General features: G+C 50.5%; 1 protein-coding gene across 5 annotated transcripts in view; it reads right to left on the reverse strand.

Annotated features, from left to right (window-relative positions):
* Positions 1-14,433, reverse strand: part of UBE2F (ubiquitin conjugating enzyme E2 F (putative)) — a 74,989-nt gene extending 60,556 nt beyond the window's left edge. For 2 of the 5 annotated variants that reach the window (XM_032753358.2, XM_058436881.1), the window contains exons 1-2: positions 14,299-14,433; positions 8,205-8,338 (exon numbers count right to left, since the gene is read on the reverse strand). In XM_032753358.2, the coding sequence (XP_032609249.1) occupies positions 8,205-8,322 (118 nt within the window). In that variant the 5' untranslated portion in view covers positions 8,323-8,338; positions 14,299-14,433. Of the gene's footprint in view, positions 1-8,204; positions 8,339-12,532; positions 12,655-13,740; positions 13,982-14,298 lie in introns of those variants that run through there. The other 3 variants (XM_058436884.1, XM_058436897.1, XM_058436887.1) reach the window with 3 other exon arrangements.
* Positions 14,434-15,203: the final 770 nt, after the last annotated feature.

Raw genomic sequence — 15,203 nt, forward strand, 5'->3', positions numbered from 1 at the left:
GTGTGCTGAGATCATGCCACTGCACTCCAGCCTGGGTAACAGACTAAGGCCCTGTCTCAAAAAAAAAAGAATTTGAATTCCAAGATGAGCATCAGGCGTTCGGTGCAGTTCACTCACGGAAGGAGGGCAGGCTGAGGGAGCTCCTGGACCCAGCCTACCAGTGATCCCACCACAGTCAGAGTCCCCGCAGGCTTCTGGTCCAAGAGACAGTGCAAGCAAGGACTACAATCCTGGGGCACAGGATTTCAATAAAGATGCTTGGCATTTTAGTTCCACCGGGGCAGAAAATAAGCCAGGCACGCTCCCACAGTGCTCCTCTCAGGAAGTTGTCACAAATGACAAGAAGTTCTGCCGCACTTCCAATGAGGGCAAATTAGAATTCACTACCATCAACAGTTATCACCTTAGAGTCAAGGTACAATAAGACGATTAGCAAAGCTTGGCAGCCTCTGGGCAAAGCAGTGGCCCTTCTCTGCACACCCTCACCACCTGAAGAATGCCACCCACCTACAAGGTAATGAGAAATGAAGATACTTTTAAAACTGCTCAAGTCTTGCCTATTCCAAGATGTGACCCGGCATTTCTGGGAGGCACCTGGCTGACACCTTGCACAATTCCGTGGCTGCATAACTTGCTTCTGATAGATTAGACTCTTTTCCTTTCTAACTAAAGATCAAACCACAGGACCCATTTGAAGCATGACTACACTGAAATATCAGATTGCAAAATCCACCTGATCACCACAGAGGTCCCCGCCCAGCAAGTACTCACCTTCTCCTGCCCTGGCCCTAACACAGGGCTCCTGTTGGCTCCTTGCCGCCTGCTCCCTGACCCTGCATACCCTGTGGGCGGGGCCATGTAATCTGCCCCAGCCCTATGAGCTCAGTACCTGGCACTGGGGCTGGGCACACATGGGGTGCTCGGGAAAAGGGGGACACATAAGCATACTTGCCTACAGGGTGGCAGTGCCCCTGCTGTGAGTTTCCTCTAAGACCCAAGAATGTTTCTTTTCACATGGTTGGGAACTGAGGCATTCCAAAGGCGCTGTGGACTGAATTTATGCCCTCCACCCCCAAATTCATATGTTGAAGCTCTAACCCCCAATGTGATGGTATTTGGAGGTAATTAGGTTTAGATCAGATCATGGAGGTGGAGGCCTCGTGATGGGATTCATGCTGTTATTTAAAAAAAAAAAAAAAAAAGCAAAGAGGGACCAGAGCTCCCCTTCTCTCCTCCATGTGAAGACACAGCCAGGAAGAGGCCATCTACAAGCCAGGAAGAGCGCTCTCACCAGGAACTTGATCGTGGCCTTCCAGCCTCCACAAGGGAAACACATGCCTATTGTTTAGGCCAAACTATCTACGGTCCTTTGTTACAGCAGCCCAAGCTGACAAAGACAAAAGCCTGGTCACAGAGGCAGATGACTCTTGGCAAAAGCCAGCTCCAAGCCCCATCAGACAACACTAGGCAGAGCTGCCGAGCCCTGCAACCTAGGTAGAGACAGCTGCCACTTTCCAGGTGACCTGATTACTTCCTTAAACCTGAACCACTGCCTCACAGATTTCTAGAACTAGAAGTTTATTTCTTAGCTTCCCACTGCCTTTATGCATTAAAATCCTCAAATCCACCTTTTCTGCATGCTTCACATCTGGGAGACACTTGACTCACACACAGGGCCTCAGCCCCTCCAGAGAGAGCACCACCATGGCTGAGGCCTCACACTACAGAGTGCAGGCCCACAGTGCTCCAGGCTCTGGAGGATCAAGGCTATAACTCTGAAAAGCAGTCACAGCCCCTGTAGCAGAGCCTGGTATCACTAAGAATGGAGCCCACAGGCCTCCTACCACTTACTTTGAACACAAATGCAGATGATGTCAACTTGAGCCCTCATCTATGCTTCCACAGGGTCCTCCCTGCCCACTGGGCTATGTGGTACACCTGAGGGGCTGCCAAGTTTCCTGGGGCAGCTCCACTTTAACCCTCCAACAAAGCATGTAAAGGTCAGCCCGTGGCCAACTGCCTTACATCCGCACTAGCTGGATTCCTCCCCTTGGGCCACTGTTCTAGTTTTTAAAATATGTATTGTAGCACAGAACCTCCCAGCTGCACACATTGCTAAATGCTGCGACTACCCTGACAATGTGGCATGCCACACCCTGAGCCCGCCCTGCTAGAGTTCCGCGCCAGGACACGCTGGAGACAGTGGTTCCAGAAAATAGTAAATGCTTCTCTTTCTCCCACAACACTGAAATGGGGACATGTGGCAGACCTCATATAGGAAGGTGAGGGGTCCCACCCGTGACTGGACAGCTCAGGCAGACACAGGTGCCCTCACAGAGGGAGGCCCCTGCATCCTAGACACTGGGAAGCTCAGGCAGATGGGCAGCCAGACCCTCCCACTGCCCCAGCCCCCATCAGCCAAAACAAGAGAAGGTTAGAAACCACCTGGGACTCAGGGGTTGATTGGGACAAGGGGTACACACAGAATCAACCCCCTTTAGCTCCTCTAACTCCAGACATGACCCTGAAATGGCTCAATTCCAAATCCCCACATTTAACAAAGACTGACATGGGCAAAGGGTCCTGTCAGACCTCCTGGAGCCCCTTGAGGTCTTTGGGGGTCACTAACTGTATGCTGGCACTACAATGTATGTTGGGTGAACAAGTGAAAGAACAGGGAGACAGACAGGCATTGAGCTACTAGATGGAAACAGTGCCAAACTTCAGACGATAAGAAAGCAATTAATTCTGCCCTGAGGGGTGTTTGGGGAGTAGGGGGCACCATGGACTCAGACCCTGATGGACTCAGCCACACAGAGTTCACAGGGAATGCCAACAACAACACTGGCAATGGCCAGCCCTCCAGTCAGGCCTGGACCCAAGCCAGGGCCAGCTCAAATGCAGATCTGACTCTCTCTCCTCAGTGACCCCAGCTTCTGGAGTCAGGACAGACAGCAGCCCAAAACACTCATCATTCTACACTCTCCAGGCAATGCAGCTACAAGCATCACTCCAGCTCCAGCCCAGAGGGTGCCCTCAGAACTGGACTGAGGATGCTGAGGAAATGTGGGTGTGGCTGAGGGGGGAGCCCCTGCAGCCATCTGGAGGCCTCCCCATGGCCGGCCACTCCAAAGCAGGCCACGTGTTTCCAGAGACCTGGAATCGAGCCAGGAGAGCTGACTCTGGCCTCCCATCACTGTTACGAACTGGGCTCACTCTTTCAAGAAAAAGAAGGGGCCTCTGTTGTGCAGATACCACTGGCCCTTCCTCGCACCCCTCCCCAGGGACAAGCTCCTGCCTCCTATAAACTCAGCCCTACTGCCATGTGCACCACACCAGAGCCCACATCACAGGTGAACAAGGCAATGAGCCAGGCGCTGTGATGCAGCAGCACCCAGATCCCCTCAGTGAGGGCTGTGGGCAGGCAGCCTTCAGCAATCAGCCCTTTCAGGGATTTGGTGGCTGCACAGACCTGCACTCCACACCACACCTGTCCCAGGCAACCCTCAACTAACGACTGACGGGTGCAGAGCAGGAAGACCTGACTATCTCACCAGACTGGGGACAGCTCTGAAGGGCCGTGCTTGTGCTTGCTCTTGCTCCAAAGCAGAGGCTGTCGTGGGGCCTTCCTTGCCGCTTGAGTCTCCCTCTGCCTAGTGTTGCTTCCCTCGCCTACCCCACAGGTGTTGTCCCAAAGGTACCCCTTAGTAAGGATCCTGCATGACAAACTCCCTACCTCCTCTTCAGGAAACCCAGCCTATGGCATAAAGTCCCAAAGACATATTGATACAATTTTCCACCACCTATGGATGCTCGTGAATAACACCCTTACACAAGCCACAGTACCAGGTGACAGTTCTGACTATAGTAATCTTTCTGAACTCCAACACTCTACTTTTCTCAAAGTCCCAAAAGGGAGTTTGGATTTCACCTGGAAAAGATTCTCACTTTATCACCCCTCAAAGTGCCTTGCCATGCCCTCCAACAGCCACAGCAGCCTCCACAGCACCACTTCCGCCATAACTCCCCAGAGGATAGAAGGCCAGACTGCCACCAGGGTCAACAAGCCACCCACAGGCAAGCTAAACAAAGAAGCACTCTAGGGGAGGACCCCACAAGCATGAACCATCAGGCACTCTTGTTGCACTTTGTGTGTACAGCCATCTCTCTCAGATCAGGCCCTCCCTTCTCTTTACCCAACCTCCACCACAAGCCCAAACTACTCACCACTCAGCCTGGCCTGCAGCCCGAGGTGGGTGGAAGGAAAGGCCACAAGAGGGGAGGTTACACTGAGTTCTACTGCCATTTATCGCCAGTGCTTTGGACTCTGAAACTTAATCGCCACCAGTGCCTGGGGAGGATGGAAATGGTAGCCTCAAGAGTTGGCTCTGCACCTCTCCTTGTGAGACCCTTCTTGTTCTTGATGGGTCACACAAGGTCAAAGAACCTCAGCTGGGCCCTGTCAACCCAGCCAAAGATATTTCCTTCCTTGGAGCTGGTGGGGCGCCCAGGTTGGTAGGTCTTAGTGGGCTCTGTCAGGCCCTGGAGCCAGCAGAGAGCTCCAGGGTGAGCTCCTGAGCAGGGCAGGAGACATGGAGACGCAGAGCCTCCTTGAACTCTCTTTTCTGTGGACTTGCACTTCTATTCTGCTACTTTGGTTTCTGCTTGTCGCATCTGCCCCCACCAGAGCCTGTCCTACCCCAGTATGTGGGTCTGGCTGTCTTGCTGCAATAAACCCGCAAACTGGGCAAGTTTCTTAACCTGAGTCTCAGCAGTTCATGGGTAAAATGAAGTATCAATCTGGCATGGCTTTGAAAAGTCAAACTAGAATTACCCCATTAAGTGCCTACTATGGCTCGAATGGGGCCAAAATTCATGTTGAAGCTTAATCCCCACTGTGGTAGTATTAAGAGGTGGGGCCTCTAGGGAAGTGACTGTCATCAGAGCTCTGCCACATAAATGGATTAGTGCCTTATAAAAGAGCAGGAGGAAACTAGCTTAGGCCCTTTTTGCCCTTCCATCTCTTCTGCCATGTGAAGACACAGCAACAAGGTGCCATCTTTGAAGCAGAGAACTACCTGTACCAGATACCAATCCTACTAGGATCCTGGACTTCCCAGCCTCCAAAACTCTATTGTTTATAAATTACCCAATCTGTGGCATTTTGTTACAGCAGCACAAACGAACTAAGAAGGTGCCCAACAGAGGGCCTGGCCCTAAGTGCTCAGTATACAAAAGCTCCTATTAGCTACTATTAACCATGACGATGACTGGGTAAAGAAGATGGGACAGTCTGTTTGTCAGCTTCTACCCACTCCTCCTTAGCTGACATCCAGGCCCTCCTCGCTGCAACTCCTCAGGCACTGAAGCACTCACTGTCTACTCCAAGTACAGCAACAACACACCATTTTCCTGGCTTGTGCCGCAGATGGAGCCCAGAATCTGAGAAGACACTCAAGTCCTATCAGGCACACCCAAATAAGGTGCTCCAGCTCTTGCCCCGCCCTCTGGGCCTCCTTGGGTAAAGCCTCCAGCACAACAGACGCTGAATACAATCTACTGTTCTCCCAGGCTTAGTAGGTAAGGCCAAAATGTGAAATACCATTCTCACTCCACTTTCAACCAACCATCAGGCTAGATAATCCAAAACTAAGTGCAAACTCAGGGGCAGAAGGAGAATAAGAAAAAGAGTACAGGCCAGGCACAGTGGCTCATGCCTGTTAGGCCAGCATTTTGGGAGGCTGAGGCAGGCAATCACTTGAAGTCAGGAGTTTGAGACCAGCCTGGCCAACATGTTGAAACCCTGTCTCTACTAAAAATACAAAAATTGGCTGGGCCTGGTGATGTGTGCCTGTAATTCCAGCTACTCAGGAGGCTGAGGCATGAGAATCGCTTGAACCCAGGAGGTGAAGGTTGCAGTGGGCCGAGATCGTGCCACTGCATTGTCTCAAAAAAGAAAAAGAGGACACTGTTAAGTCCCCACAAACCCAGTGCCCTCACAGTTCCCATTCCTTCCCCAGTTTAACAGTGATTTGTGTCTGGGAAGGCCAAGCACAGCACATTTACATACAGCAGCTCTTCTGCTGTTAGATTCTTCAGGTCACATAAATGCCTGTAATCTCCATGTTGTCAACCTAATACAACATGAAAACAGGGAATTCAGATACACTAATCAACTCACTGCTTTCTAGCTGCTCTACATGTAAGAAATGTAAACACTTGCTGGGTGCGGTGGCTCACACCTGTAATCCCAACACTTTGGGAGGGCCGAGGTGGGTGGATCACTGGAGCCCAGGAGTTCAAGACTAGCCTGGGCAACATAATGAAACCCCATCTCTACAAAAAAATAAAAATAAAAAAATAAAAAAACCAGCTAAGCATGGTGGTGCACGCCTGTAGTCCCAACTACTCAGGAGGCTGAGGTGACAGGATCACCTGAGCCCAGAAGGCTGAGGCTACAGTGAGCCATGATTATGCCACTGCACTCCAGGCTGGTGACAGAGTAAAAGCCTGTCTCAAAAAAAAAAAAAAAAAAAAAAATTTAAAGAAATATAAACACTTGTTATAAAGTAAGGCCAGGCACAGTGGCTCACGTCTGTAATCCCAGCACTCTGGGAGGCAGAGGCAGGTGGATCACCTGAGGTCAGGAGTTCAAGACTAGCCTGGCTAACATGATGAAACCCTGTCTCTATTAATGGCCGGGCGCAGTGGCTCACACTTGTAATCCTAGCACTTTGGGAGGCCGAGGCGGGTGGATTACCTGAGGTCAGGAGTTCAAGACTAGCCTGGCTAACATGGTGAAACCTCGTCTCTATTAAGAATACAAAAATGGCCGGGCACGGTGGTTCATGCTTGTAATCCTAGCACTTTGGGAGGCCGAGGTGGGCGGATCACCTGAGGTCAGGAGCTTGAGACCAGCTTGGCCAACATGGTGAAACCCCATCTCTACTAAAAATACAAAAAATTAGCTGGGCGTGGTGGCAAGCGCCTGTAATCCCAGCTACTACGGAGCCTGAGGCAGGAGAATCACTTGAACCCTGGGGGCAGAGGGTGCAGTGAGCCAAGACTGCACCACTGTACTCCAGCCTGGGCGACAGAGGGAGACTCCATCTCAAAAAAAAAAAAAAACAAAAAATTTGGCCAGGTATAGTGGCTCACGCCTGTAATCCCAGCACTTTGGGAGGCCAAGGCGAGCAAATTATCTGAGGTCGGGAGTTCAAGACCAGCCTGATCAACATGGAGAAACCCCGTCTCTACTAAAAATATAAAATTAGCCAGGTGTAGTAGCGCATGCCTGTAATCCCAGCTACTCGAGAGGCTGAGGCAGGAAAATTGCTTGAACCCGGGAGGCAGAGGTTGTGATGAGCCAAGATTGCGCCACCGCACTCCAGCCTGGGCAAGAGTGAGACTCTGTCTCAAAAAAATAAATAAATAAAATACAAAGTTAACTTTATTATAATTAAGCAAATTATAATCTCCTTAAAGGCTGCAACTGTTTCTTCACCTTTTATAGGTCTTATGACCCCCAAGAAACCGACTTCAAAGCACTCAAAAATTTTAAGAGTTTGCTAAATGAATAAATGCAAAATTTACTCTCAAACATACAAATGAATGCATATCTGCATGCACGCATACTCTCATACATTTTACCAACCCTTCTCCAAGGATAAAGTTTCTCCTCACCAACATGGATATCAGAAATCACTAAAACTCTAGAACACTGTATGTTATTAATTCCGTGAAGAGAACTAATTTTTCACAAGACTCGCCATAGGCTTTGACCTGAATAAAACAGGAAAAGATCCTAAGAGATTACAGAATTTGACTCCTTCCTCTTTACAGAGCAGAAACTATGGTGCTGAGAATCAGAAAGAAAGGAAGATAATGGCAGCTCTGAAACCAGTCTTAGGCCTTGCTGACTCTCAGCACCTTATTCTTTCTGCTAGCATTTTGGCAGACGTGACAAAGAACATCCCAAGTGTATAAGACACACTGCAGTTTCTAATACCATCTCCCTGCAACAGCGTGCTCATATCATCTGTGTGGTACAATGTCCTTCACTATAAGAGATAAGCAATTATATTTTAAAACCTTTTAAACAGGTATTTCTATCAGCAGTAGGTTGCTTTATATCCCCAAAGACTCTCCAGTCAAACTTCCTTTTGTTACAGGATACAAAAACAGTTCACACGAATGATCATTACCTTTAACAAGCAATTTGTCTCTCACAGAAACCCTCCGAGTCGAGTCGGACGCTGTGGTTGCTGTCCTGGACCCTTTGAGACCATCGTCACGCTTCAGTTTACTTGCTAGCGTTAGCATTACTGCTGCCTTTACCCTGAAAGACAGCAATGAAAGCAGGGTTAAGGACCAGGTCTCCAGAGACTAATTAGACATTGAGGAAAATGTACAGGTGCTTTTGTATTTTGATTTTTTTCCCACAATTTAGTTATGGAAAAAATTTGTACACATTAATAAGATTGGATTCCTTCATAATACATTTGAGAAGCTCTATGCCATCCTCTATAAGCCTAACTTTTAAAATTATGAATTAACATTTTTTAAAAAAGAGAGTCATGGCTGGGCACGGTGGCTCCCAACTAATATCCCAGCACTTTGGGAGGCCAAGGTAGGAGGATTGCTTGAGCCTAAGAGCTCAAGACCAGCCTGGGCAACATGGCAAAACCCTGTCTCTACAAAAAATACAAAAAAAATTAGCCAGGAGTGGTGGCATGTGCCGGTAGTCTCAGCTACTCGGGAAGCTGAGGTAGGAGGATCCCTTGAGCCTGGGAGGTTGGGGATGCAGTGAGCCGTGATTGTGCCACTGCACTCTGGCCTGTGTGACAGAGCAAGACCCTGTCTCAAAAAAAAAAAAAAAAAAAATTTAAAATTAAAAAGAGTCATGCATTTCACACTCAAGGGGTGCCAGGCCCTGGGATGTGGTTGTGACAAAGCTCCCGTGGAACACAAGGTCTAGGGTGGCCTCCACAGCTTCTCAACCAGCATGCCCTCACCAATGGGTTCCACATGAGTCCATTACTGCCCACGGGTAAGTCGGCCCTTCCCTGCTGCAGGGGATCATGCACACACATGGTACGGTCCCAGGGCCTGGCCCATCACCAAGTGAAGCAGCACAGCCTTTGGCGGAAGAGGAGCACCACTCTTTGCTCTCCTTCCTCTTTTAATAAAGGTGTGGATAGAGCCTTAATAAGCATCTTCTCATTTATTCATGCTGTGTTGCATTTACTTACATTTGTGTTTTATTTATATTTTTTGGCAATTTCAACATCAAGACTAAATTAAAATTAATGTCCCAAAGTAGACTATGTTCATTGGTGGCTTCCACCCCATCTGTTTGCAGGTTCCCCTGCTGCAAGCTCACTGGGAGGGACAACAAAGACCAAACACAGGTGATGCCCCTTGCTATCTGGGAGACGGTTGAAGAAATGCCACAATTTGTTTAACATTTTGTTTTTTAAGGGCAATTTTAAGTATACAGTAAAATTAACAGGAAGGTACAGAGATTTTCCATATGCCTCCTGCCCCAACACATGCACATTCTCCCCTATTACCAACATCTCCCACCAGAGGGTACATTTGTTACAATTAATGAACCCACATTAACACATTAGAACTCAAAGTCCACAGCTTACATTATGATCCCACTAGTTATAACGGAGTAACTAGCCTCTAGACTCCGCCTTCTGTTCCTAACATAAACTGACATTCAGCTTCCTCCTGACTCTTGCTTACTTTGCCATGGTCAGAGGGGGTCACTGGAACTTCTTTTGACTGAGGACAAATATTTGTCACCAGGGCCAGGTGCCGTGGCTCACGCCTGTAATCCCAGCACTTTAGGGGAACGAGACAGGTGGATCACGAGGCCAGGAGATCGAGACCACCCTGGCCAACATGGTGAAACCCCGTCTCTATTAAAATACAAAAAAATTAGCTAGGCGTGGTGGCCCACACCTGTAGTCCCAGCTAGTCGGGAGGCTGAGGCAGGAGAATCACTTGAACCCAGGAGGCAGAGGTTGCAGTGAGCTAAGATTGCACCACTGCACTCCAGCCTGGCAACAGAGTGAGACTCAAAAAACTAAACTAAAATAAAATAAATTGTCACCAGTTCAGTATTTCCATAATTTCCTTTGTTGCTTTCATATCATTTTATTTCAACACCACTCTGATCATTTCAACAGAAAATGATCTAAAAATTCCATGTGAAAAGCTTGACCTAAGCAGAGAAATCTTAGGTTGAGGCTAAGATCCTGAAAGTCAAATAAGAATACTCCTTTCCTCATTGGCATTGGAAACCATTTTTCACCCAGGTTTCTTACAGTTTCTCACACCATCTTCTGCATATCCCCTAAAGGGTGTCAGATTTTATTTTCTATTGTTTGTACCATGAAAACAGTACAGGCCAGGCACGGTGGCTCATGCCTGTAATCCCAGCACTTTGGCAGACCGAGGCAGGTGGGTCACCTGAGGTCAGGAGTTCTAGACCAGCCTGGCCAACATGGCAAAACCCCATCTCTACTAAAAATACCAAAAAAAATTAGCTGGGCATAGTGGCAGGTACCTGTAAATCCTAGCTACTCGGGAGGCTGAGGCAGGAGAATAGGTTGAACCTGGGAGGTGGAGGTTGCAGTGATCACGCCATTGCACTCTAGCCTGGACAACAAGAGTGAAACTGCATCTCAAAAAACAAAAAAAATTAAAGAATTTTTTCAAAACAAAAACAACACATAGAATACGATCTTCTGAACTGCATAGTCTTTTCCACTAGAGGACACGGACACACACACACCCTAAACCCTTTAAGAAGCACTGGTCTAAAGGCTTCAAAGACAGCTCTGCACTTTCAGGGTCATAAGCTCTTAGAATTGCAAAGTTGGAATGGACTTCTCCCACTCCATTCCATTTTAACATGTGGACCCCAGGACAACAGAGGCCCAGAAGGTAGGCTGCCCAAAGTCACTCAGCTGCTAGAAGCTGTCACCACAGACACACTAGTTTCCCTCTTGTGGATGACAAAAATGTTTTTTGTTTTTTGAGACAGGTCTTGCTCTGTAGCCCAGGCTGGAGTGCAGTGGCATGACTTGAGCTCAATGCAGCCTCAAACTCCCAGGTTCAAGAGATCCTCCCACCTCAGCACCCTCCACCTCCTAAAGCAGCTAGGACTACAGGCAGGCACCATCATGTACAGGTAATTTTAAATTTTTTTGTAGAGACAGGGTTTCACCATGTTACCCAGGCTGGTCTTGAATTCCTGAGCGGAAGCAATCCATCTGCCTCAGCCTCCCAAAGTGCTGGGACTACAGACGTGAGCCACCATGCCGGGCAGGAAATGTTTTTATCTCGAGTGTGGTCATGGTTTCAGACTGATCAATTACACAATTTAAATATGGGCAGTTTAGTGTATTTCAATTACACCTCAATAAAGTTGACAAAAATGTGAAAATAAACCAACATTAGTTTCTTCATTGTTACGCTACTGTGCCATCTCCTCAGGTGGACCTCCATGAGAGCACATCTTCACAGCTTCACCCAGGGCAAAGCAGCTGGGTTCAGCTGATGAAGTTACTTCACAGGGAAATAGTCACAAACACCTGTAGGGGCTTTAGCTACCACAGACAGTAGCACCATCTAGAGTCAAGCTCTCCTGCTTCAGCCCCTACCTGGAATGATCTTGTCAAAAATCCCTCACAAGGATTCCTTGTCATGGAACAGTGTTTCCCTTCCCAGCCAAGTCTGCTGCCCCGCGTGCAGACTCGAGCACATCAGTCCTGCCACATCGTCAGTGTCACCCAATTATGGACCAAAACATGCATCCATCCATCACCTGGGGGTCAGCTGGACGCACCAGATGCCTTACACAAGGACTACCAGGTCTCTGGCTGACCTTGGGAATGCAAATGAAGCAAAGAGTAAAAAATAAAAGCATAACATGCTTGAACATGAGTTCAGCAGGCAGTAACCTAGGAAAGTCAGAATGAAGAGTCCCATAGAACAACAAGCACCAGGGCCACAGCCAGCTCCCCAAGAACCTGCACTGAAGGAGGCTCAGGGGAGCCTGGGGAGAGAGATCCTTCACACACTGAAAGGCCAACCACCAAGAAACTCTTCTGCACCACTACAGCCCGCAGGCTACGCTTAACGCTTTTATACCCCCAATCACGCCACGATGAAGTCTTCTCTGTGGGCAGAAGATGCTCCAATATTCAATTCCACTGGAAGAGTCAGATTGCTGGTTTACTATCTTCAAGTCTGTGACTTGCAAGATATAAAAGAATGTAACACTGGTGCTTTGTTTTCCATAGAAAATAATAAAAAATGTACTTCCCTAACATTCTAAGAAATCTAATATAGTGACCATCTAATTTTCTATCATGTGTATCATTTTCACATGCCACTTTAAGGATAAACCCAAGGCCTAATTTGGGAATGTTTCCATAGCTGTAAAATTAAATTTAAACCAAAGGATTCTAACAAAAAAATAAGTATTCAAACTGTCAAGAGGCTAGCTGAATACCTGCAGTTGCTTCAGAATTCTTTTCCTTCTTCAATATGCTGCAACTCTTGAAGATCTGGTTTAAAACAAAACTTCCTCTTTCCTGCAAATTACGCTCTAAGGCAGCATTTCGGTAACAGATCAGCTGTTCTGAACTGCATTCTCAGTTTCTAAATTCCACAAGTTGTAATTGGCCCAGTTAGGTTCCTCCTCTGGGTGGGACCTGCTTTCAGACGGCCCAGAGAAGAGTATCTGGTGTACAACTTACTAGTGCCATCAAGTGATATTTACTCAGCATCCCTGCAAGCGATGGCAAAACCAGGCCATGTCACTTGTGCAGGGACACCAGGGGCCAGTCAGCTCAAGGTGAGGGGGCTACTTATTTACAATTCCTTCCGAATGGAGACGTCTCAATCCAAGCATAAAGGATGGGACTGCGGGTCACTAGGGGACACTCAACTTCCCCAGCCAAAGGGGCCCCGATCAGGGCACAACAAAGTCCACATCCCACTCTTCTACAGAATGCCAGTGCCCAGGAACCTCCCGCTCGGCACAGGAGTACGCTGGTTGACTGACCATCTTTGGAGCCCAGTCCCTTTTATGTTCAGCAGTAAACCTGCCCCTTCCTGCACTGCCTACTACCTGAAAGGCAGGTATGTCCAGGTGGGGGGTCCTCAAGCCCCACAGCACTAAACTTGGTGAGATTCTCTCAATCTCTCTCTCTCCCACCTCTATGCTCCCCCTTGCCTTCATCTCACTCCTCAGCCAGGATTCCTCTGCACCAGGCAGGCCAGTTTCCTCTTTGTTCCTTCACAACACCTTGCTCATTTCCAGAAGCTTCTGTTCAATCTGATACCCAGGTCTGGAATGCCCTCCTTCCCTTCACAAACGAACCCTACCCCTTCCTTAAGGGGAAGATTCCTACCTACATCCCAACGTCTCCTCCAAGAAGCTTGCTCTGGCTATTCCAACCCATCCGGCCCCCACTACCAGGCGGTCGGGAATGCAGAGTGGGGGGCCCAATTCTCTCCTGTGACAGATGAGGAAACTGAGCCCAGGGAGGGGAAGGCCACACCCAAGATGACACACCAGCAGAACTAGGTCTGGAACCAAGACTCTGCTGCACTAATTGTTCCAAAATGCCCTTCCTTCCTCGTCTCCTTTGCTGTGGTAAAAATTTTCCAAACTAGCCTGGCCGCCCCCAATTGCAGGTAAGCGTCCGTACTTACTCTTCCCGCTGCAGGTACGAGGACAGGGCTCGAGTTGTCACTCCCCTCACCTCCCCGCTCCTCACGGCCTAGCGCGACTCCTGCCGCGATCGGGAGTCCAGTCCCGCTTTCTGCGGCCACGTCGAGCCGGTGACCTTGGCCAGGCGCTGGACGCCCCGCTTCCTCCGTACAAGGCAGGCAGCCGATCCCGCGAGTGGGGCGTGAGCGCGGCCAGGTCCGTGCCACGCTCGGCCCAGGGCCTGGTTCACACCAGGTGCTCGGCGCGGGCCGTCCCCCGCCGCCGCCGCCGCGGTCACTTACTGCCGGGCGAGGCCAGCGCCCCGGCCGCCGACGCCGCCTCCGACCCCCGGCTCGCTGCCCGCGACCCGCGGCCCCTTCCCATTCACGCCGCTCGGCCTCGCGTCCGGGTGCCCGCGCCCGCCCGGCCCCCGGCGTGAGGAACCCGGCGGGCCTGAGGCGGCCCCGCCACCGCCCGCGCCCTCCGCCCGGCCCGCAGGCCAGCCCGTGCACCGGCGGCCGCACCTCGCGCCGCCGCAGAGCCGCACGGTCGCTCCTCACCTGGGCTCCCCGAGACAGGCGAGGCGGGCCCGGCGCCCAACACCATGCCCGGCCCGGGCGGCTGCTGCGAGACGCGGCCCCTCACAGCCGCACCGGCTCCCGGCGGCGGGACCGGAAGTGGTGGGGCGGGGACTCGGCAGCTCTTGCCCGCGGCTGCCGAGACAGCAGCGGGCGCTTTAAAAAAAAAATTCAAAGTCGCGAAAAACTTTATTTGGAACCAGACACGCGAACAGCGGCGTGCCTCGGTCGGGACTGGGCTGGACGACGGGCCGCTCGGACCTCGCTCATTGGCAGAGGGCGCGGCCAGGGGGCGGGCACGGATTTCGAGACCGCTGATTGGCGAGTAGCGTTAGGGGCGGGGCTTCCGAGTTGCCTCTGGAGCCCGAGCGCCCGAGGGCTGGGGGTTTTGCGCCTGGTTCCAGCCCGGGTTCACTCCGTGGTCTGCAGGGTTTAGGGGCTCGGAGGAGCCCAGGCTATCCTTCCCTGAAGGAGCGGCCTCCGTGGCTGGAGCTCCCGCTGTCCAGCACCGCACCTGGAGTGCAAAGGACTGGACCGGCTCCCGCAGCCTGCAGTGCAAAGGACTGGACCGGCCCCCGCAGCCTGCAGTGCAAAGGACTGGACCGGCCCCCGCAGCCTGCAGTGCGGGCGGTGAGGGAGACCGGGCGGTCAGACGCGCAAGCCATGACCAACCCCACTGTTCTTGTCACGTCCCTTTTATTCCTTCTTTTCTCTCTTAAATGTGTTTAAAGTACCTTAAAAATCCATTTCAACTTGTCCTCTTTTGGGCGCCCAGATGCATCCCGCGCCCATTAGCGTCCTGTGTGATGGACGAGGGGCAGCTCTGGGCGTCAGGCAGGCCCCTGGAGGAGTGGGCCATCGGAAAGATGAGGTTCAGCATGGAGACG

Source organism: Hylobates moloch, unplaced genomic scaffold (assembly GCF_009828535.3).
Source record: "Hylobates moloch isolate HMO894 unplaced genomic scaffold, HMol_V3 SCAFFOLD_1, whole genome shotgun sequence".
Classification (NCBI taxonomy): domain Eukaryota; kingdom Metazoa; phylum Chordata; class Mammalia; order Primates; family Hylobatidae; genus Hylobates; species Hylobates moloch.